Raw genomic sequence first — 22704 nt, 5'->3', positions numbered from 1 at the left:
CCGGACGTTAGCCACTTGAAAGTGTTCGGGTGTAGTGCGTTTGTCCATATTCCCGAAGTGAAGCGCGAGAAACTCGGCAGTAAGTCTGTGAAGTTAACTTTTGTGGGGTATGCTTGTGGTTCTCGAAAGCATATCGGTTCCTCGATAAACAAACGAACAAAATCGTGATAAGTCGAGATGTTCGATTTTTGGAGCTCGGTTCGGGTCCGTACAAGGAATCCGATGTTCCTGCACGACGTGAGTCTGTGACTATCGGCGGAATTCCCCAGGCGTCGGGTGATGAGCCTGAGAGGGAGCTGGTTTCAGAGGAACAGGAGGAGAATATTTGTGACGGAGAAGAGCGCAGTTTGCGCGGTTTTGAAGAGGCAGATAGTTCTGTCGAAGAATTTTTTGAGATGAGTGAAAGTGATAGTGAAAGTGAGTGTCGTCGTACGCGACGATCCAACGCTGGCATGTTACCAAGACACTTGGATGACTATATAGTGGGGGTGGCAAAGCCCAGTGAATATCAGCCGAAAACCTATAAGGAAGCGTTAAACAGTGTCCACAAAGAAAAATGGGTGGCAGCAATGGACGAGGAGTTTGAGTCTCTACAGTCGAACAAAACTTGGACTCTCGTGCTATTACCGGAAGGTCGCCATGCCATCGGATCAAAGTGGGTGTTTAAGGAGAAAAAGAATTCATCCGGTCAGACTGTGCGGTTCAAAGCCAGATTGGTGGCCCAAGGCTTCGCGCAGCGGTCTGGTGTTGACTTCGGAGAGGTTTTTGCGCCTGTAGCTATGCAATCCACTTTGCGGGTCTTGCTGACGGTTGCGGGTCATCGGAAGTTCCACGTAAGGCATGTGGACGTCAAGAATGCCTACCTAAACGGCAGCCTCCAAGAAGAAATCTATATGAGACAGCCGCCCGGGTACGCAGTGCCGGAAAAGAAAGCGTTCGTGTGCAAACTCCACCGCAGCTTGTACGGCTTAAAGCAGGCGGCTCGAGTTTGGAACGCAACAATGAAGGAGATTCTGCAGGGCTTGGGATTCAAGCAGTCGAATTCCAATGTATGTCTGTACTCAAAGTGTTTGGCTAACGGTGAGTGGATATACTTATTGATGTATGTCGACGATTTGATTGTTGCGTGCAAGGATGAGGCGGAGATTCTACGAGTAGAATCAGCTCTTGGCAAGAAGATCGAAATTACAGCTCTTGGAAGTGTGTCGCAGTTCTTGGGTATCAAGATTTCCAAGGACAGTTCTGGTGTGTTCTCGCTTTGCCAGCGAGCATTTGTGCAGGAGATAGCAGATCGATTTGGTCTCAGCGGAGCGAAGCCTTCGAAATTCCCGCTAGACACCGGCTATTGGAGGCAGCAAGAAAGCGAAGCATTGCCGGACAATGTACAGTATCATTCTTTGGTTGGCGCATTACTGTATTTGTCCACGAACACCAGACCGGATATCGCCGCGGCGGTATCAATCCTTAGTCGGAAGAGTAGTTGTCCGACACAAGCCGACTGGATAGAGCTGAAGCGGATTGTTCGCTATTTGCTAGGCACGCATAAGTACGAGCTTCGCCTGGATAGTGAACAAGCAGGTAGTCTGATGCTCATCGGCTACAGTGATGCTGATTGGGCAGGGGACTCACGAGACAGAAAGTCAACGAGCGGTTTCGTCTTCCAACTCGGCAAGGCAACAGTGAGTTGGGGAAGTCGAAAACTGAGTTGTGTTGCGACATCTACGATGGAGGCAGAGTATGTTGCACTCTCGGAAGCGGCAGTTGAAACAATTTGGCTGAGACGGCTCTTGGAAGACCTTGGTGAGCCGCAAGTTCAACCGACGACTGTCTACGAGGACAACAACAGCTGCATTGACTTTGTGGCCCTGGAAAGGCAGAATAAGCGAAGCAAGCACATTGACACTAAGTTCCATCAAGCCAAGGATTTGTGCTCGCAAGGTGTAATCAAGCTTCGATATTGTCCAACCGAAACGATGTTAGCGGATGTGCTAACGAAGCCGCTGGGTTCTACGAAGATGGTACAGTTCTCCAGGACCTTGGGACTTCTCCACAACGAGTAATGGTTCATCCGATTAGCGAGGAGGAGTGTTGTGATAACTGGCATCCCTGAGTGCGCTAATCAATAAACGCATACCATTACAATGTATTTTCGTACACACCTTTTGTGTGACGTATATTGACTCGATACCAGTTGCGAGAAATCAGCAAATAAAATTCCACGCGTTTTTATTCGACCTCCCGATTTTTTACTATTTTCACGTGAAAGATAATTCCCTGCGTTGGGTTCTCGGGTCGTGGGCATCGACATATTTTGCTTACACTTTATAGCTAGAAGATATTTTATTAATGAATAGCAAGTTAACATTCGTCCTTGAATCCCATAGCTAGAAAATAGGCAAGATGAGAAAGTTTATAAAATTTATTTTTTTTCCTTTTTAATATTTATTATCATAAGTTCTAAAGACAGCTGAACATAACAAAGTAGACCAGGCTTGAAAAAATATCTCGCGTGAGTTTTCATTAAGTCGTATGAAACGTCTTAAAAATGGAAGCACAAAATCTGACAGCGATTTTGTGTGAAGAAAAACATAAACAAAGGTGTTATAAAAACTGAAAAAATAATAAATAAAAATAGTTTGTCTTATTTGCCCAACATAAAACTTTACTTACATTTTCCCGGAATCACATGCATGGCATTCTTCCCTAGATGAGTTTTTGTATGAGTTTTTTTATCTCAAATCTTGACCCCGGATTTTCAGCGGCGGCGATCAAATCTTATCTTAACATTCTTAAAATGGTATAAGAACTTTTTCCGTTATAACACATTTCAAAGAATTTATTATTCGACGCAAAAATCATGCATTTCGTGAACTAAATTTGAGTTTTAGGTGTGGGTTTCGCTACAGTTGTAAAAAAACCGGGTACAATCTGGGCTGTTTTCCTCGATATCCGGGCATCTGGACTGATTTTATCCATTTTTTTTCTTTGGACTACTTAAGCTGTTATATTTCACGTTATAATTCCGATTTTCTAGTTTCGATTCCCTTCTTAGAACTTTACTTGAAGCAGTATAATTAAAGAAATGTTGAACTTTTTTCCTCGGGGCCCACCCCTGAGCCGGAAAGCCCAGGGCATTTGTACCCCCCCCCCCCCCTCTCCCCTACTTAATCCGGCCTTGATGAGTACTTTGATTCGTAAAATATCAGAACAGGAGTCCCCCTTTATCAGATTTTTATCAAATTCAATGGAAAAAATCAGTAATTTATTCATGTGGAGGTTGCATCGATATTTCATTTGGCATTGCATATTGTGTTTTCCAGTTTTAACCTTCTATTATTGGTTTTCTAGTTCAGTTTTATCAGCTATTCGATAGTTGAGTGAGTAAAGCATACTTATTTTTTTTTACTCGTAGAGAAGTTAATGAAGAACTAGTTAAGCCCGAAGGTAGTAGATACTAGTTAGTTATATGATCACTCTCTGGAGCCACACTTAAAAATAATCGTTGGTTCTGATTAAGTTTTTTTTTATCCTTTTTAGTTCTGCACCATTAGTTTTCCACCAAAGATATCTAAGTTTAAGATTTTTATCGCTGATATAATTATTGATAATATTATTTTAATGGCATTGCGGGGAGATAAACTTCTAAGGTAGAAATGTTTAGGATATTGTGAAAAATATAGCTGGAAAGATGAAGCGAGTGCGCTTCGTAGAAGAAGTGAAAGTGGTAAAGAATGTAAGCGGAGGGCAATTTGTGTAGACAGCTCAAAACTGATCGGATAGACATGCTAGGCTCACTAACTGACTATGTAGAGGAGGCGAAGCTATCGCAGATCCTCTTCACAGTCAGCCTAGAGTGGCTTAGGTGTATTCTATATCGCTTAGGTGTGTATAGAAACACCTAAGCCACTTTAGGCTGACTGTGAAGAGGATCTGCGATTGCTTCGCCTCCTCTACATAGTCAGTTAGTGAGCCTAGCATGTCTATCCGATCAGTTTTGAGCTTTCTACACAAATTGCCCTCCGCTAAACATTTCTACCTTAGAAGTTTATCTCGCCGCAATGCCATTAAAATAATATAATCAAAGCTATCTAAGTAATATCTGAAACAGAAAGATGCTCTACAAGAAACTGTTAAATTCCGTTTATAAAACTACGTATATCTTTTGATCACTCTTCTTGAATTTAACCCACAAACCACTTAACCTACCAAAGTTTATTTTTCATTTTATATTTTTTCAATCATTTTCACATCTTGCTTATTCCATTTTTTTCTTTCCAGAAACAACGAACGACTCACCAAATCGCCGCATATCGATTTTCAGCGCCGGAAGCTGCACATAAAAAATGCAACAACCAAAGATAATGGCGTCTACGGCTGCCGGGTGGTGCTTCTACAACTGCATCGGCCAACGCTTCCGGCTTCCGGGGGCCAGGTCGTCCGGGACCCAGTAGAACTGATGCAGCAACCACAGCTCCAATCACCACCACCACCACCACTTGCAGTGGTACCAAGTGTCAAGAACTATCGGCTCAAGTTGAAGGGCAGCACTGCAGCAGCATCACCAGCAGCAGCCATTAGCGGCACCATCAACGCCATCGGCAGTGGTGAGTTCTTCTTGTGCTCCCTCTCTAGGATGAGATGCATTTTTAATAAGGCAATTCACCCCGGCACAGAAGGGATTCAGGAGGTTTTCTTTCATTCCCTCTTTTATTTGGTCGCAGTTGCAGTGTAGATTTGCTAAGATTATTTACACAGGAACACTTGACCGGTTAGAACTTATTTTCAGCTGCATCGACTTTAGAATTTTTTTTATCATTGCACAATTGAATAATATAAATAAGATGAAAATAACTAAAATAACTGAGGCTCAAGTGTTTAAAAATTGTAAACCGCGAGGATTTTAAGTTACATTTTTTATTTTCATTCTGTTTATTTCTATTCAGATGACAATGAACGTATAAAAAAGTTTAATCATCCAAAACCTTTTAGTTTTTCCCTAAAAATGGCCAAATTGAGTTTTAATGACTTCTAGTTTTAATGTTCAACATCCAAAAAAAAACAAAACACACTTAAATTGTCAGAAACAATTTAAACGTTGATGTTTTACTTCGATAAAAATGTTATTGTAAGACTGTAAGATTGTAAGATTGCAAAAATGTAAAAATTTTTTGGCTATTTTCCGAACATTATTTTTAAGTTTTAATTTAATACAATGATAAAGCAAAAGTGATCATTAGTTACAGTCCATTTCATACATTAAGCTATCCAAATTCATTTCTGAACGTAGCCGGGTGCGGAAAATTCGATGATTTTTACCAAAAAATCTGGCAATGTTCTGGGGATTGGATTTCTAAATTTCAGACTCAAAAACCGGGCAATAACCGGCCGAATCCGGCAATACAGCCAATCCAGGTATTTTCCAATAAATGCAAGAGAAAGGGTGAAAAATAAACACATAAAAATGATACTTTACCAAGACACATTAGCTCAAATCTTATTTACAAGGTTGCTAGCGAACCGAGAAAATCTGGAAAACCGGGAAAAACTTTAGAATTTCATCGCGTTACCGGGAAAGCGGGAATTTTGCAACATCACCGGGAAAATTGTGTCATATCGCCAGTGTTTTGTTTTTCATTCTTCCTAAGTTAAACTTTGAGGTTTTCTGAGCTAGAAAAAATGTCATCTGTGAAAATTGAGGTGAAAACTAGCTCCTGTCGAAATAATATCTTATATTCAAACGATTAAAGTGCAGCCCTGTCTTATTCAAAGTTTTCTATATTTTCACAAATCTTTAATTTCAATGAGAGAACATTATTTGTAGAGGGTACACAAATTTTCAATTATCGTTCATTGCATCACTAAAATAGTTCGCAACAAATTCCCGTTGTAAGTGAAAAATTTGTAAAATTTTGTTAAAAAGGAACGGTTCTTTTATGAAAAAAATGCCTCAGTTTATACTTGCCCTGTTCAATGCTTTTTTCAAACTTATTCTCAGATGCGTCAGATCCTAAAATGTATTTAATACATGTTTTGGTATGTTCTATTAACTTTTATTAATATATTTGCTGTTTTCCTGCAATATCAATAACTTTTTGGGACTCCATTTTTGCTGACTGTTGTTTTAAGCAAAATGCCTTAATTTACCAAGGCATTGCGGAATTTTAAATATTCGCTTCAGATACCGTAAACTGGGGGAACTTTGATCACTTTTTCCATTCATTTTTGAATATTTTGGAAGGGGTTGCTTTTTCGTAATACCTTAAAGTTTTAAAACACTTACTGAGGTGAGGAGTATAAAACATGATCATTGATTGCAGTAAATTCAAACGAAATCGATGGCTATAATTAAATGTTTGTTACAAAACCGGATTTCGAGTTTCGGGGTAACTTTGATCACTATGGTTTTTTAAGTACGTCAAAATCTTCAAAATTAATGTTATGGTGCCATTTAGCACAGAAGGCATAAACAATAATAACAGTAAGTTTTGTAAGGACTAAACTAATTTTTTCAACTTTTTTTTTCAAAAACATTTAGAATCAAAAGATGGACAATGATGCTGCATACATCTAGGGGAAAAAATTATAGGGGAGAGTGGGGATACTTGATCCCCTTTTCTTATTTTCACCATATCTTTTTGGAAAAATTTAGCAACTTGCCGACTTTGACATTTTCTGACAGCTTGTAACTTCAAGTTTCTATGCTCCAAAAATTAGAACGATACTTGAACCCGTTGATGAACTAGAAGCATTTTCGTGGGAGTAAAAAAATTGCGATTTTTCTGAAGTTAGGGGAGACTTGATCCCCTATTGAAGGAGACTTGATCTTTTATTCAGGAAGCCCTAATCCTTGTATAAAAATCAAACAAAACCCCAAAAGAGAATGTTATTTGACTATTTTGGTCATGTTTGTTCTCATTTCACAATTTATAGCAGACATAAGAAGAAAATTCTATAACTTTGTCTCAACGCTAAAAACATTGCATACTTAAAGGCGCTATTTTTTTATAATTAAGAGAAAATTAATTATTTTTGCTCTTTTCTTCAGACAATTGTTTGATAAATATTAGTTTTTGAATAAATATTAGTAATTTCGTAATCAGCAATCATAACGATCGGTTCAGAAGAAGAATATGCCGTTTGGAAGGGGGATCAATTATACCCAACTCTAGGGGATCAATTGTACCCATAATCAACATTTTAGAAAACTTTTTCTGAAAAAAGTTGAGAGTTTTCCATTGCTTTGGAAATATGGCATTATGAAGTTCATTTTACGCTCGAACGATTGATACAGTGGAACAAATATTTTTTACATAATTTTCCCGTGTAAGGAACATTTTTAAGTGATGAAAAAAGATCTTCAAGTTACATTTTGTGAAATTTTTCAAACAAAGTTCAATTACTCAAACAATTATTTTGTTAAAAATTTTTAAACTACAATCATTGATATTTGGCTCATTTTGGCACATTTTTCTAGAACATTTGATCTTTGTAAGACATTCCAGTTTCGAGATATAGTTAAGGAATCAAGTATCCCCAGGGATCAAGTATCCTCATTCTCCCCTAAACATTTTTAATTTTTTTTTGCCTCAAAAACAAATGAAATTTTGCCTTCATATAATTCCCTCCCTAGGTCCTCGCACGGTTCGCATGTTCTTTTTTTCTTAAAAATTAATCATTTGATAGGGTGTTAGCCATTTTCACTTTACGGGATTTCTCATGAAAAATCACCGTTTTTTTTTCAATCTCCAGAAATTATCACCAAATGACCATAAAAATGACACTTAAACTTAACCTAAAGAAAGAAAAAGTTGAGCTCTCACATGAAACAACCCATTTGCTTCTAAATCATTATATTTTAACAGTAGAGGAGAGACAGTAAACAAACCGACAAGCAACTGAGTGGAGCAAACTTGTGCTGTTTTACTGTTTTTGCAAGTGAAGTGAAGAATATTTTGTAATTTTAAGAAATGTAATTTAATTGAAAAAGTTCAAAATTTCTAATAAAAATAAAATATTTTTAGACGTCTGATGATGAGTGAGGAGAAGTAACCCGAAACGTTACGTAAAGATAAACAAATAGTTGTTTTGTTTTACTCACCGAGAAAAATCAATAAGTGATAACATATAAAAGGAACCGGAGATTAAGTTTCGTCAAAAACAGGAGAGAATTTTGTTTGTGAGCCTTTGAAAAATCAGATATTTTAAGATTTTAAAATTACATTTTAAGAAATATCAAAAATCTTCCAATAAAAACTAAATTTAGCTTATTTGTAACTCAATTTATAGGCTTTCAAACGTAGTAAACAGTTTTCAAAGATTTTAACTTCAGACTTAGTTAATGATGATTATGCTTATGATACGCTCATACCCACATCTTGGCAGCATCCCAGTGAATAGTAAAAAATACATTTACTATTCATCTTATCAAGGCCGGGCCCACTGTGCAGTATTGAGCGCAGAGACGACTGTAACCAGGGAAGGAAGAAACGTGGACAACAGTGCCATACGTTCCCATGTTTTTTTTATATATTAATACGTTGGGAGCATTGATGCTAAGATATTTCTATGCTCCTTAGTATTGGGCCTTGCGATTCTTCGTTCAGGGGATGGACATGCGATTTTTCTACATTAAGTCCAAAATTTAAAATCCCTGTACCTTCATCTCAGGTCATCGACCATGGTTATAACGCCATTGCTCGCTTTTGAAAAGATTTGAAAGAGCAGAGAAATTATTAATATCGCACCGAAATCCTTAGAATTTTTCCATTCTAAAAGATTTCAGCGCCAAATATAAACACACATTGATATGATACAATATTTTTCTTCTTCTTACACCAACATGGTCAAAACTTGTATGCATTCTGGAAAATGCGTTCCTCATTTTTCATTTCAACATAGTGTCTGATACATGGAACTGCATTGCAGATACTACTACGGCCAGGGCAACCATGTAATGAAAACGCAAAAGATACAGGAACGAGGGAAGGATGAAGCGTAGAGTTCCCTGCCAAACGCTTTTTATGATTAAATGAGTTATTAAGTGCCAATGTATTTATAAAATTGAAATGAGGAAAATAAAATGGATTGATCTCATCCGAAACTTCCAAAGTTGGACAACATTCCAAACAGGTAATCCTACTTTCAACAGCAAGCAAGATTTTTCATGTTGGTTATTTCTTGCAGACAACTGTTTATTTCAATCGTTATTACTAAAAATCTACATCAGTTCTTGTCAGGTCCTTGTCAAAATTTCATTACTTTTACAGAACCTTTATTTTCCAGATTCTTCTTACATATCAGCAATTGTAGCAAGCCACGAATAGCTCACAAGTTACAACCAGAAAAAAATGGAGCTCTGGGCGTTGGGGAAAATTTATGGACACTTAACTGATCACTGACTTGTAACAAATCTTGTCGAAGAAACTATTTGCAACACATTTCCGTCACTTTCACCCGAACAGACTTTTATGGCAAAATTATACCTGATTTTGCTATCATGCCTTGAAAGTAAAATGAGGTATCATTTTGCCCGAATAAAGGTGGTACAATGCCAAAATTTGGGTCTCACTTTTCATATATGAATACCTCGATTATACCAAGTGTAGGTTTCACTGAAACCTTAATGATGCCTCGTTTAGCCAACGTTATAAAACGATTATTGAGGGCATAATGATGCCACTTTTTGGTGTTCATAGGAACCAAAATTTGGTATCGTTGTGCCATCAAAACTCGTTTTAAAATGTTGGCTTAACGAGGCATCATTAAGGTATTAGTGAAACCTACACTCGGCATAATCGAGGTATCCTCATTCAGCCAACGTTTCAGAAAGCGTTTTGAGAGCACAATGCTGCCATTTTTTGGCTTCGAGAACATCCTAAAATTGGTATCGTTGTGGTTTCGAAATTTCTTTTAAAAGGCTGCCTAAACGAGGTATCAACAAGCTTTTATTGAAAGTAAAATTTAGCAGAGCTGCGGTATCCTCAAATGCTAAATTAGAGGAAAACTTTGGTACTGTACCAACTTTATTCGGGCACAATGATACCACATTTTGATTCATAGCAAGATAGTATATCTCGTGTTTATGATTATTTCAAACGAAAAAAGTTAATTATTAATTTGTTTTACTTGTGCTTAGCGGAAACGATTTTCATACACATAGCGAAATCGCCTATCCTTATGCAACTGTGAGGAAATCTTCATAATACTTCAGCAAATACCATCATCGCATCAAAACGCCTTTATGTATACAATCTATTTATGTGTTTTCTCTCAATTCATTTCCAGGAATGTATCGAAAGGTCGCATATGATTTTCAAAAAAATGTCAATCGATATTAGGAATTTTAAATTATGTGAAAGCAATATTAACAAACTGGTAACATTATAGCAATGAAATCAAACTATCCTTTAATAGGTTTAGCAGATAGTCTGTGGTCTTAGATTTCGGTGTCGTGAATTCGTGACGAGCAATTTTAAAATAAATTGGTGAAGAAAAATGGAAAAGCCCCACATAGTCTTTATATTTTATGGAAAACATGCATTATTAAAGTTTCCTAAATCGAATATAATCTAATATTATAAAATAAATAATCATTAAAAATGATCTATTTATTTTACAAATTTTAATTTTTTTTCTTATCGAAAGTTGATATATATATACAGACTCCGTTCGATGTTGGGTACATCCGTGCAAAATCGTTAATTTTTAACAACATCCAAAAAACATGGTTTTTTATTTGTCACGATATTAGGTATTACAAATTATTCAAAATTAATGTAATACATAAAATGTTCAAACACTTTTAATTTGGCTCAATTATATTAGTTAGGTACAAACAGTAAAAAAATGTTTTTTTTTTTCATTTTTGCTACTTAAAACTAATATAATTTAGCCAAACTAAGAAATTTTTTGCTTATATTATGTTTTACATTAAGTTTGATTAATTTGAAATTAAAATAAAAAAGTGACAAAAACCGTTCGATTTTGGCAACACAAAATTTATAGGCGTGTTGCCAAAATCGAACAGGGTCTATAAATGAAAGCTGCAAGCTGTGTAGTTATGTTTAAACACGTTTTCAGGGTCACGGTTGACTCAAAACTCATGGCAAGGTTAACATATGCAGTTACAACCACGGGCACATTCAATATGTTTCGTTTTGATTTCGAAAGCTTTTATCTCACTGAAATATTCCAGTGTTGTAAGGTTAAAAGAATCTTTCATAGCAACTTATTTTGTTTATCTATTATCGTCTGCTGGTATAGTTTGGCAAGCAGTAAAAAAAATAACCTCCACAAACCGGAAACAGCATTAAGATTGTAGGTACGCATATTGGTGGTATACACATCACGGCGTTATAGTGTGTGCCACTTGGGAATATGTGTGTTATGAAATTCCATTCATATGAGTATGTTCACGGGCATGTAATGTACCACACTTAAACGCCCTAACTTATACTATTCATACGACTTCAACTCACATGACACTCGATTGTGAAAATAGCTACCCTTTGTTAATCCTTAGTATTTTCGTAGAACCTGTCTTCTCTCTTAGTAGCGTTTATTTTGGTCGAAAATTTCCTCGGCTAAATCGTTTTCGGATATTTTTTTTATGAACGTTCCATAACAGATCGATTTTATTTCCATGATTTAATTCCGGTGGATTGGTCTATTCGCATATCCGCGCTTTCTCCATTACTGTCATTGATAATAATATTTGACTCATTACATCGGTATTGATCAACAGGATGCCATTAAAGGAAGAATTCCATTTCTTGAACAATTTTCCACTTATCAAATATAAGTTTTTGAGCTAGTGAATCGGTGAGTTTCTTGGCAGCGACGCAAACGTACGTCGAAATGGCAGCTTGGAGGGCAATGAAGTGTTGGTGCTAAATCCGAGAAGTGTAGATCAGCTTCTTCTGAGAGTAGCGTTGAACAAGAGGCCTGAATGTCTTTTCCCATTTTATCTCCATAGACGATAATTCTATAGAAGAAAAAAAAAGAAATTTAAATGTGGAACCTGAGATCTTTTTTCGAACCATACTTAAGCGATCTTATTCTGCTTTGAAGGATGCTACGGATTGAGGATAAGGATCCATATTCATCGTTCTCTCATGTTGTCCGATGTCTTCCAAAATTAGTATTAGAATTTCTTGACACAGTCACACCATATTTTCCAATAGGGAAAATCTTCAATAGTGTAGAACTCTTGAGAATGTTCTTCCCTTGCTAGCTACACCTGGAATATTATTTTTAGATAAAATGGCTGCTATTTTTCTCATTAACAAAATCAACTTACCTCGCCAAATCCGAAGCGCATATTTCAGTACTGAACAAGATCACTAAATAATCTTTAATGTTCATATTCATGATTGACTAATAATCAGCTTTTTCTCAGTACCTCCTCCATTCCCCGATAAGATGGTTTGTTTGGTTAACTTGTTTAAAAGATGATTGTGGAACGGCCCCGAAAAAATGCCGCCACTCCTTGAGGGTCCCATGGCCGGCGAGTGAAGCCTCTATAGCCATTTGCCGCTACAGGAACAGCAAGAAAAACACTCGCCCGTCGAACTTCAACGACTTTAAGTGCGGTTCTAATAAGTTTCAGAAGTTTATAGTATGGGTATATTAACGTTGCAAGCGATTCCAGCAGGATGATCTTTAGGTAGATTACCTTCTTCCGAACTCCTTCGTACGTTTACTAGAGTTCTGCTCTATTCGACGTCATAATAACAGGTACCGATTTCTGCAATGGATCAATAAATAAATCGCTGGCCAAGGAAATCGATTTTACAATCGTACTTACTGTTAATCTGGGCAAAACTGCGCAATATATTACAAATAACTATCGGCTACTGGAAACGAACCATCGAACATTTCGTCTGTTTTGTGTTTTTGTTGTGATTAAAGCGCGCATTCGCAAATGGTACAGTGAAGTACATTATATGCCCAGTATTCATTTAATCGTTCATCTGAATTTTCGCATTAATAAATTTGAAAATTTGATAACTTAGAAATTTCGACGTCATAATTGAATGTAAAATAAAAGTGAATGTTAATGTAAATGTAAAATTTTGAATACATCATCTTATAAATTAAATGCATTTGAACATTTAAGCACAGAGCTTCTCTGTGATTAAAGTTAGATGTTCAGCAAATTGGTTAATAAGTTATGCCTATATTTTGCGACCATTCATTTACTGCGTAATAGATTTTCAATTATATAATAAAAAAAATCACAAATCGAAAATTCAATTTTTTCATTGGAACGCACACATGATACTGATTAAATTTTTCACATATTTATTCTATGAATTTTTTTTTTTTTTTTTTTTTTTTTGAAAACCTGGACAAGTGATTTCTTGGTTAAATACGTTTCTTTAATGCTCGAACCGTAGAAAATTTGGAAAAAAGTTTATGGTAGTATTAGTAAGGTGTCTTTCAATGATTATTGGGTATAATTTATGTTGTAACACAAGAGATCCGATTTTATCGAAAATATATACTTATTCCAGAACAAACAAGTACTTTACCCAAGTTTTCATGAGCCGAATGCGAAATAGAGCTAAATTGTATTGAATAAAGGGCAGAAAATTGATAAAATGTGTAAATTTTAGTTTTTTGTAAATAAACTCCCTTTTCTTCATTTTTAACCGCCGTTTTTTTTCATAACTGGTTGTTTGGAATGTAAGTTTTCCGTGTAGAGTTTTCCGTCAAGTCAACCTAGCTAGTTTAAAAGAAATTTGCAATTGGAAAAGATGCACATGAACTCGACATCGTAGTTGAAAATTCTCAAAAAGTCGCTGTAAACATCCGTTTATGTCGGAATCATATCTTTTTCACAGTTATTGGATTGATTATAATACTTTTTTGGATTGATATACCTTTAATTAAAGGTATCTTGAACATTCTGCATTAAAAGTGTGTACCTTTCTTTTAATTCGAGCAGTTTTAATTCAATCGAAAAGTGTTGATTTTTTAAGTAAATAAATAAATAATGATACCCTAACGAAGCCTAATTTTGCTATTACTGAGACATAAACACAAAGTTATCCGAGCACTATGCTGGTAACGACTGAGTTCGTTTTTTTCCAGTTCAAATCAAATTTGAAAAACCTGATTTTTCATTGCAGAAAATTTTATACCAAATCACGCTATCATTTTGATCTCACTTTTGTGATCGGTTAAAATAAATGGAACCTAAATGATACCTTATTTAGCTATTATCGAAAATTTAGCACCTAATAGAGCTATTATTTTACTATCAATGCCCTATTTTAGTATTGGTTTGCCATCATCTTTCATAATTTTGATATTTAAATGAAACCTAATTTTGGCATCGGAAAAAACATGAAACCTTATCATGCTATCATTTTGGCATTGATAGCTGATTTTGGTTACATTTTACTATCGATTCGGGCACCAAAGTCTGCTCGGGCAGATGTCGCTATTCCTCCCTTTCAAAAGGGTTGGCCGTTGACGTGACAGAAGAAACTTGGCCGAACTCGAGCAAAACAACATTTGAATACACAGATTTGAATAAACAACGGCCGATAGAACTTTTTAGATTTGCGTTCTTAATAAGTGTAGAGGTCATCGAAATATTTCATCTCCAATTACTAGCAGCCATCAGCTAGGAACACTACATTTTTTCGGAGAGGAACTCTAAATGAAATCCCTTATCAATTTTATTGAAAAAATAACCCCTCGCCTTCCTGTAATCACTCCAATGATAAACCGCAGTGGTGGTTGCACCTCTTCATCGTTTAGCTTTCATTTTTGTAACTAAAACTTAATTGAAACAAAACTTTTGCGGACGTAGGAATAAAACGCGTGCGACTCGCACAAGGCATCGCCTACTCATCTCTCAGACTTAGTTAATGATGATTATCTGCAAAAATTTCATGTTGATCAAAGTTCCCCCAGTTTACGGTACATCACTTTGGATGTCCTTGGGCTTGTGATATAGCTCAGTTGGCATGTCAGTTGCTTATTGAGCCGATGTCCGTGAGTTCGAGCCCAAGAGTAAACATCAATCACAGTTGTACCGGATAAGTTTTTCTTCAATGACTGTCCGCCAACTGCATCGTTGATATAAGTCGGGAATGACATAAAGGTGAAGCGACTATAATCGGAACAAAAAAAAACTTTGGGTAGCCTTTCTGACCATTCTAATATAATGCTAAATCGTTTTGGAGATGAAATTCAGAAATGGCTGATGTTAAATGGCTAGAAGGTGCGTTTGCACTCACCCCGCTGTCGAATCCGCCTGTTGAATCCATGTTTTCTATTTTTAAACTTTTTCTAAACCACAAATCACAATCGCAAGTTTAAACGCAACCGTTTTCAAGAATGGCCGTTAATCAACTGATTTTTCTCTTGCTTGCTGGCCGCCCTGGAAGTCGGCCGAATATACACGCTTGAATTCGAAACTCAATTATGATTTAAACATAAAGTAATTAATTAAATATTTACACTTTCAATCATTTTTGTTTATTAAATTTATTTATAATATTTTATTAACCAATTCATCATTTCATTAATCCTCCACACCCGCAGTGTCGATTAACAAGAGTGAATATTATTTTAACAAATTTTAGGGTGTACTGAAAATTTCTCAAAAAATTCTTGCTTTCACTTAAATATCAGACCCAAACACTAACTTTTCAACAAAAAAGCGAATTTGAATGCCCTTTTTTGTAGGAAAAATCTGCAAAATAAAAACACACTAGTATGCACTTAAATTCGTGTGCAAACAAACATCACGGTGAATTTGGTAAATAATTTGAGGAACATTTAGTTTCCATGGTCAGATTGTTTGTTTGGGCCTAAACAACAATTTTTTGAAGAACTTTTTTTTTTTTATTTAGGAAAAAGCTGAACGTTTGCACTTGCCCCGGTGTACCTTTATAATTTTTTTTCTAAAACATGTCTTTGAATTTGTACAAAAAAACAAACTGCGCTTATAAAATGACTAATATTTTCCTGCAATCTGATAACTTTAAGTTTTATAAGGTAAATCCCCAATCAAATTGATAAGTTAGTTTGATTTTTTTTACAAACTATACAACTTAATCATCAATCAACATGCTTTTATATTATGAAAGCAGTATAATAAAACCTGAAAATCATCCTTTTTAAACGAGAAAAAACGGGAATTATTATGGAATTTCAAACGCAAAAATTTCTAGCAACCCGGTATTTACCAATTTGAAAAATGCATGCAAAGTTTTTAGATTTTATTTTTGAAGTAATTTTTTTCAATAATATTCTTTATTTGAAATCATTTGTCCCAAAAATCGTACATTTCATGATCCAAATAAGAATTTAAGGTTTGGATTTTGCTAGAATTGTGAAAAAAATCCGGACAAAATCCGGGCTTTTTCCTCGATATCCGGGCAACCAGACCAGACCGGGCATTTCCCAATTTTTCTCTGAAAAATCCGGTAGCCTGGTTAGAACTGGTCAATCTGGAACGCTAACCCTAGGTTGTTCTAGAAATAGGTTTCGGCAAACTGGGATAAGCCCTCCTTCTAGCCTTGTTTTTCATCAGCGCTTACAGTTGGCTGTGGAACGGGACTGGCTTGCTATTATTCTTGCTAGATGCCTACCGTGAAAATAATCGCATGAGCGTCCCAGAGTATAATTTTGAAAACACAATTAGACCAAATTTCGATATTTTTTAACGAGCAATGATGCAAAAATATTTTTTTATCACTTAAATAACAAACCCTGTTGATTGCTTCCATCAAAACTGCGGAAAATACAAAATTCTACAAAATGAGTTACAAATTTCAATTGCTGTTCTCTCAACTCCACAAAAACGCAAATGGGACGGACTTGCTATGAGCGGCAGTACTCCTGCTGCTGCTTCCACGTCCACGAAACTGGATATTCGTATTAAAAATGATAACAGTTATACTTCAGAGCTTACTATTTAGAAATATTTTTTGGTTTTTGGTTAGGTTGTACTTCTTGACGATAAAATTTGTTTATTTAACAAAAAAAAATCGAAATTATAAAAAAAATTGTAACTCGTAGAAAAATTCGATTTTTCCAGCACTGGACGTAATAGTTCAGCTCGGCACGCCTCGTTGTTTAAATTTACAACTCGTGTTGGAAAAATACACCTTTTGCAACTTGTTGCATAAATAACTATTTTATACTGCTTTTTCCTTGCAAAAGTACAGTCCATGACCTACTTGACCTGAACTTGCAGTCATTGGCATGCTCGTCCGCATGCAGTTTTTTATTGAGATGTGCATTTTGTAGGTTGATTAATGAATTTTTAAGAAAATTTTGTGAAACTAAAAATAAAACCAAACAAACAAATGTGACTAGTAATAAGATTATACCCATATTTTCACGGAAAACCTATGTAATAAAATCAACACATAAAGCAAGATCTTCATAAAGTGCACCCCATCCCGTCATAAACGTAATAATCCTTAAATTACTACCTACAGCAGCAGCTTAGTCTTGCAGCTTTATTGTTGTTGCGATTTTTGTTGATTCACACTCTCTCATATCGTCCCTATTCCTTTTCCTTCTTCTTCCAGCGGACAACACCGGTCCCAAAATCGACTGCAGCAAAAGCCGAAATTCGTTGCTGTGCCGGGGCAAACGTGGCGATAAGCAACTCTCGTTGTCGGGAGTCGCAGCTGCCCTAACGGCACCTTCACCACCGTCTCCCATCTCACCCGATTCCGATGCCAGCAGTCCACTGGGAATGCTGACTACGCTAGTGCCACCGGTTCAGATCGTGGACCATCCGGTCAATGTCGTGGTCAATGAAAGCTCGCCGGCCATTTTCAACTGCGGCTTCCAACCGCTGGCCAGTTCCTCGGTGGACTCTGGGCCGCTCCTCCTATACTGGCGCAAAGATGGCAAGGTGATCCGGAAGTGGGACGGAAGGGCACAGGAAGCTGCAATGGCATCTGACGATGGAGCCACCGAGAGCTCCATGTTCCGAGAGGATGGTGAGTTTTATCGATGGTGTTGTTCGTTCATTCTCCACGGGAGAACATAACAACTCGTATCCTGATGTTTTTTCACCTACTCATACCTAACTATTATTCCATTTTTCGTTTATCTCAATTTGCACAGCTCGCATCTACGTGGACCGGAACAATGGATCGCTAGTGTTTACGGCGGCCATCGCTAGCGATGAAGGCAGCTACGACTGCCAGTTGACCAACAACGGCAGCGAATTTTTGGTAACGTCCAACACGGCCGAGCTGCAAATAATATGTAAGTTGGTTCTCTTTGTGCGTTTTGTTATCGAAAATTGATTGTGTTACGACGACGCATCCGTTGGCAATTTCTTTGAAAGTTTGTTGTTAGAGCAAATATTAAAGCAGGAACCAAGCGCTTTAGTTCGAAAAAAAAAACTATAGTTATCCAAAAACATTATTTTTATACCATCTAAATTGTAATTCTTACTTAAAAACGTGACAGTCTGTAGATCCACTTCTCACTACCAGTCAAATTCAAGGTATCGAGGTTCGAATGAGTTTGCCACAAATTTTTGCCACGATTCTGTCTCGTGGTAAAAATTACCAAATAAGTTTGCAGAATTTTAATTAAAAACACAACCACTTAAAACATCCTGAATTTGAACAAATCGCTATGCTGTGCGATCAATTTCTGTTGATGCAGCACTTTGGACAGTGGAAAAAAGAGACTCTTTTCTATTTGAGGGTAGAATTAGGAATGACTTTATTCACTTCATCTAACTGTCTTTTTACCTAAGCTTAGCTTCAGAAAAGGGGTCGCAGGCGTGGCTCAGTAGAACAAGTTCCACATCGCAGATGGTTGCTATTCTGCGATTGCCGAGGCCATCTGTTTTGTTAAAAGATCAAAATAATGGTGTCTGAATTTGACAGCACATCCACAATGCCCAAAACTGATGCTCTTCCTTTGAACATCAATAACGGTGCCGGTCACGTCCTGGTAGTCAAATGATACATTTGATAAGAGAGAAAGGATGAAGGAATAATGTTGTGCTTTAAGACCAAGGTTACCTCTGCAATAGACTGCCCCAAATTTGTATGGGAAATTCAAAACCTGTAAAATGTTATGCGCTGCAGGCTAAAATTGATCCTAGGCCTAGTGCAAGATCTCATGCAACATTAGGGCCAGATCGGATCACGGGAAGGGGTCGCTCAACAAGCCTGAAATTTGTATGGGATTTTTAGACATTTTGTTCGGGAGAAACATGAAAACCCAGTTTTTCATTGATAACTTTGGTTTCCTTCGGCCGATTTCTTTTGAAAACGGGTTGAAGCCTAAATTATAACAAATATTTCATCCAGAGACTGCAATTTGAATCGAATAAAGATAAAAAAGTTTTTAGACGTCGAAAATGGGCTAACTTTTTTAAGAATAAAGATGCAAAATATGTGTACGATGGTTCTATCATGTCAAGTGTTAAAGTAGTTACCCAACGTATTGAAAAAACTGATAAAAACTATTGCAAAGTCAAAAATTTGGATGCAATTGATATTTTTTTTTTTATCATTTACCCGTTTTTCCCTTTTTTTTTTCAAAACAGGGACCTTTAATTATTTTTTATTGCATTTAACTATTCTTCTTTCAATAAGCTCCTATATTTCAACATATTTTCATACTGTAGTATTTTACTATTTTTGATCTTGCAAAAATTGAAGCTCAAGCAAAATTCATGTTTTGGTCGATTTTAAATTTTCTGAAATACATATTAACGTTGATATGCAAGAATTTCGTTCAAATCTGACGTAAACATTACTTTATTTAAATTTGAAATCACATGGAGAAGGAGTCAAACTTAATGATAATGTTATTACCAAACAAACGACACGAAAGTTGTCCAATAATCCATTTAATGAAATTTCTGTACCGCAATCCGATAATGTATCTGTCGATTTTCTGGTTGCAACTTATTATCTTTTAACTTCTGGGAATAAATTAAAAATTGAAGAAAACTTAGCTACCTGCTTCCATTTTCCATGAAGATTCTTCCGGGAAATCGATCGTATTGAAGAACACAGTTTCCTGGTCTTGGACATCCTTTTTATTTCAATAATAGCACTTTACATTTTATTTCATGTCGAAAATAAAAATAACAATTTAAAATTTTGACATGAGATAAAAAAATTTTACGTCCAACGCCTGCTTCACTTCTTATCCACTTTCTCTAACTGTCTTTTTATATAAAAACCATGGTTACGTTCATAGTACTTTAAAATATAACAGGTAGGAGACCATTCAAATATTGCGTAACGCTTTTAGGGGGGGGGGGGGGGAGGGGGTATAGCAGTTTGTTACGCTTTGTGTATTTTGCTTAAAATTTTTGCGATGAATGTGTTACGTAGGGGGGAGGGGGGGTTGAAAATGCTCGAAAATAGCGTTACGTAATATTTGAACGGCCCCTAGGCCATTGCGCTTAACCTCATTTGGCAACTCCGTGTATGTACACGGCATTCCTACTACAAACAAAAATGGTTATGAAATATTACTGGTTTTCTATGGAATAGAAATCAAAATCATTAATTTTGTCTTAATAAGCCAACTGAAAAGTTCTTGAAATCAAAGATTGATTGAATTTCCTAGTATTGTACATAAATTGTGAACATTAAAAAGAGAATTTAGTTGTCGTCCCCGAATGTATGATAAAATCAGCGAAAAAAACTCCTGCATTCTTGGCAAAGATTTCATGAAATAAGAAGTGTATACAATATTTTGATAACTATTAGTCGGTTTGTGAGATAATTTTAAAAATTTTCACAAGAACTGACTATCAAATTACAAAAATCAACATTTTTTTTGTTTTCGAGGCGCCAAAAAAACCCCCCATTAAAACTTTTTAATAATTCAAAGAGCCAACATGGTTAATGGTATTTAAAAGCATAAGATCAAAATTTTTTCAAAATTTTATTGCTTACCAATTCTTTGAAAAATAAGATTTTTAGATTAATTCCATACATTTGCTAACAATTCTCCTAACTATTTTTTGGAGCCTTTCACCAACACAGTTGAAGTGGGCGGAATCCTTGTTCCGCCTACCTTGTCTATTTCAAAGTACTATGGGTTACGTAACTATTTTTTTTATTAATAATGTGTATGTTGTTATTTGTCGCATCGTTTCCTTCGATGATATGAGGCAAATCTCAACACTCCTCCTCAACTAATTTTGGCGGCTCCTCCTGAAGATGGAGCTGCTCCTCTTCAATCCCGCACCAGCGGTCCGACGACCACCTGATTCCTGGTTTATTACCAGCCGGCCAACATTCCATGGTTTTCGGTCCGAATACGTCCCAATGGCTCTGGCCTGACAACTGCGGCGGTGGTTCCAGTCCAACAACCTTCCATTGCACCGATCCGACGACCTTGTTTGGATCCTGCTCGACGCTCTTCTTTTCACCCGATGCCTCGATACGGAACGATGACTTTCCGCTGTGTCCAATCTCACCGACCTACCAATGAATTCCGGTTCGCTTCCCATGAATCCGACCCAATGACCTTTCATGGCACCTGTACGACGACCACCCGTGTTTCCTGGCTCATCGATCTCCATCTGGCTTTCTGGTCCGACGACCTTCCAGTTGGTTCCTTGTTCGACAACCTTCCATGGTTCCCGGTTCGCCGACTGGCCCCGGTACAACGACCTCTCAAAGGCTCTGCACCGACGACCTTCCAATGGCTTTGGTTCCTGCTTCGATGACCTCCCAGTGGGGTCGGACATTCGGCCGAAGGCCGATAGGCCGGAAGATGGTAGGCCGAGGGTCGCTAGGCCGGGGTCGCTAGGCTGGGTTAACAGGCCGAAGGATATTCGGGCGAGTATGACGTTTGACCAAAGGTTATTTGGCCGAAGATCATTTGAGCGCATGATCGTTAGGCCGAATGGTCATCAGGCCAAATGGTCGTAAGGCTGAGTGGACGATATGCCGAATAATCATCAGGCCGAATGGTCGTAAGGCCGAATGTATACAAGGCCGATAAGACATATTAACGCTTGTTTGCATGTTGGGGTAAATGATTGTTAGGCCAAATGGTCGTTGGGCCGAATTATTGTTAAGCTAAATGTCAGACCAAGTGGATATGAGGACGAATGGAGATAAGGCCGAATGGTCGTTTTTGTAATGGATGCTAGACCGGCTAGACGACCATTCGGCCTAGCAGCCTAGCATCCATTCGGCTTTACGACCATTCAGCCTGATGGCCATTCAGCCTAATGGCCATTCAGCCTTACTTCCATTCGACCTATCGTTAATTCTTCCTATTGTCCCTTCGGCCTGATGATTATTCGGCCTAACTAGCAGACACGTGTGAAAGATGTCTTATCGGCCTAGCAATCATTAATTACGATCATTCGGCCTTATGACTATTCGGCCTAGCATCCGTTCGGCCTAACGACCATTCGGCCTAATGACCGTTCGGCCAGATGGTCATTCGGCCTAACGAACATTTGGCCTGATGATCTTTCCGCCTAGTGACCATTCGGCCTAACATCCTTTCGGCCTAACAGCTTTCGGCTGGATAACCTGTTATTGATTTTCTTAGTACAACAACAAATATTCGTAACAAGTGCGAAGAGGAACCTCGCACTAATAATAAAAGTGCTATAACAATACAAAACTTAAACTTTCATTTTCGCATTTTTTTTTTCCGAGTAAAGAGATCAAACTCACTTGATCTTGGTGGCCATCAGCTGACAAGGGTTCGAAG

General features: G+C 37.1%; 1 protein-coding gene and 2 long non-coding RNA genes across 3 annotated transcripts in view; 1 reads left to right on the top strand and 2 right to left on the bottom strand.

The window, feature by feature from the left end:
- Positions 1 to 22704, bottom strand: part of LOC129746555 (uncharacterized) — a 102829-nt gene that overhangs the window by 6068 nt on the left and 74057 nt on the right. The window lies entirely within an intron of this gene.
- Positions 1 to 22704, top strand: part of LOC129746554 (tyrosine-protein kinase-like otk) — a 215391-nt gene that overhangs the window by 120417 nt on the left and 72270 nt on the right. The window contains exons 5-7 of the mRNA XM_055740249.1: positions 4279 to 4604; positions 17559 to 17978; positions 18106 to 18249. Of these exons, the coding sequence (XP_055596224.1) occupies positions 4279 to 4604; positions 17559 to 17978; positions 18106 to 18249 (890 nt within the window). The remainder of the gene's footprint in view (positions 1 to 4278; positions 4605 to 17558; positions 17979 to 18105; positions 18250 to 22704) is intronic.
- Positions 11714 to 12998, bottom strand: LOC129746556 (uncharacterized). The gene is made up of 4 exons (XR_008737318.1): positions 12806 to 12998; positions 12299 to 12745; positions 12044 to 12238; positions 11714 to 11983 (listed from the first exon to the last, which is right to left on the bottom strand). It is a non-coding gene; the product is annotated as an uncharacterized LOC129746556 (long non-coding RNA).

The sequence above is a fragment of the Uranotaenia lowii genome, chromosome 2 (assembly GCF_029784155.1).
Source record: "Uranotaenia lowii strain MFRU-FL chromosome 2, ASM2978415v1, whole genome shotgun sequence".
NCBI lineage: Eukaryota > Metazoa > Arthropoda > Insecta > Diptera > Culicidae > Uranotaenia > Uranotaenia lowii.
This window is presented reverse-complemented; position numbering and strand designations above follow the sequence as displayed.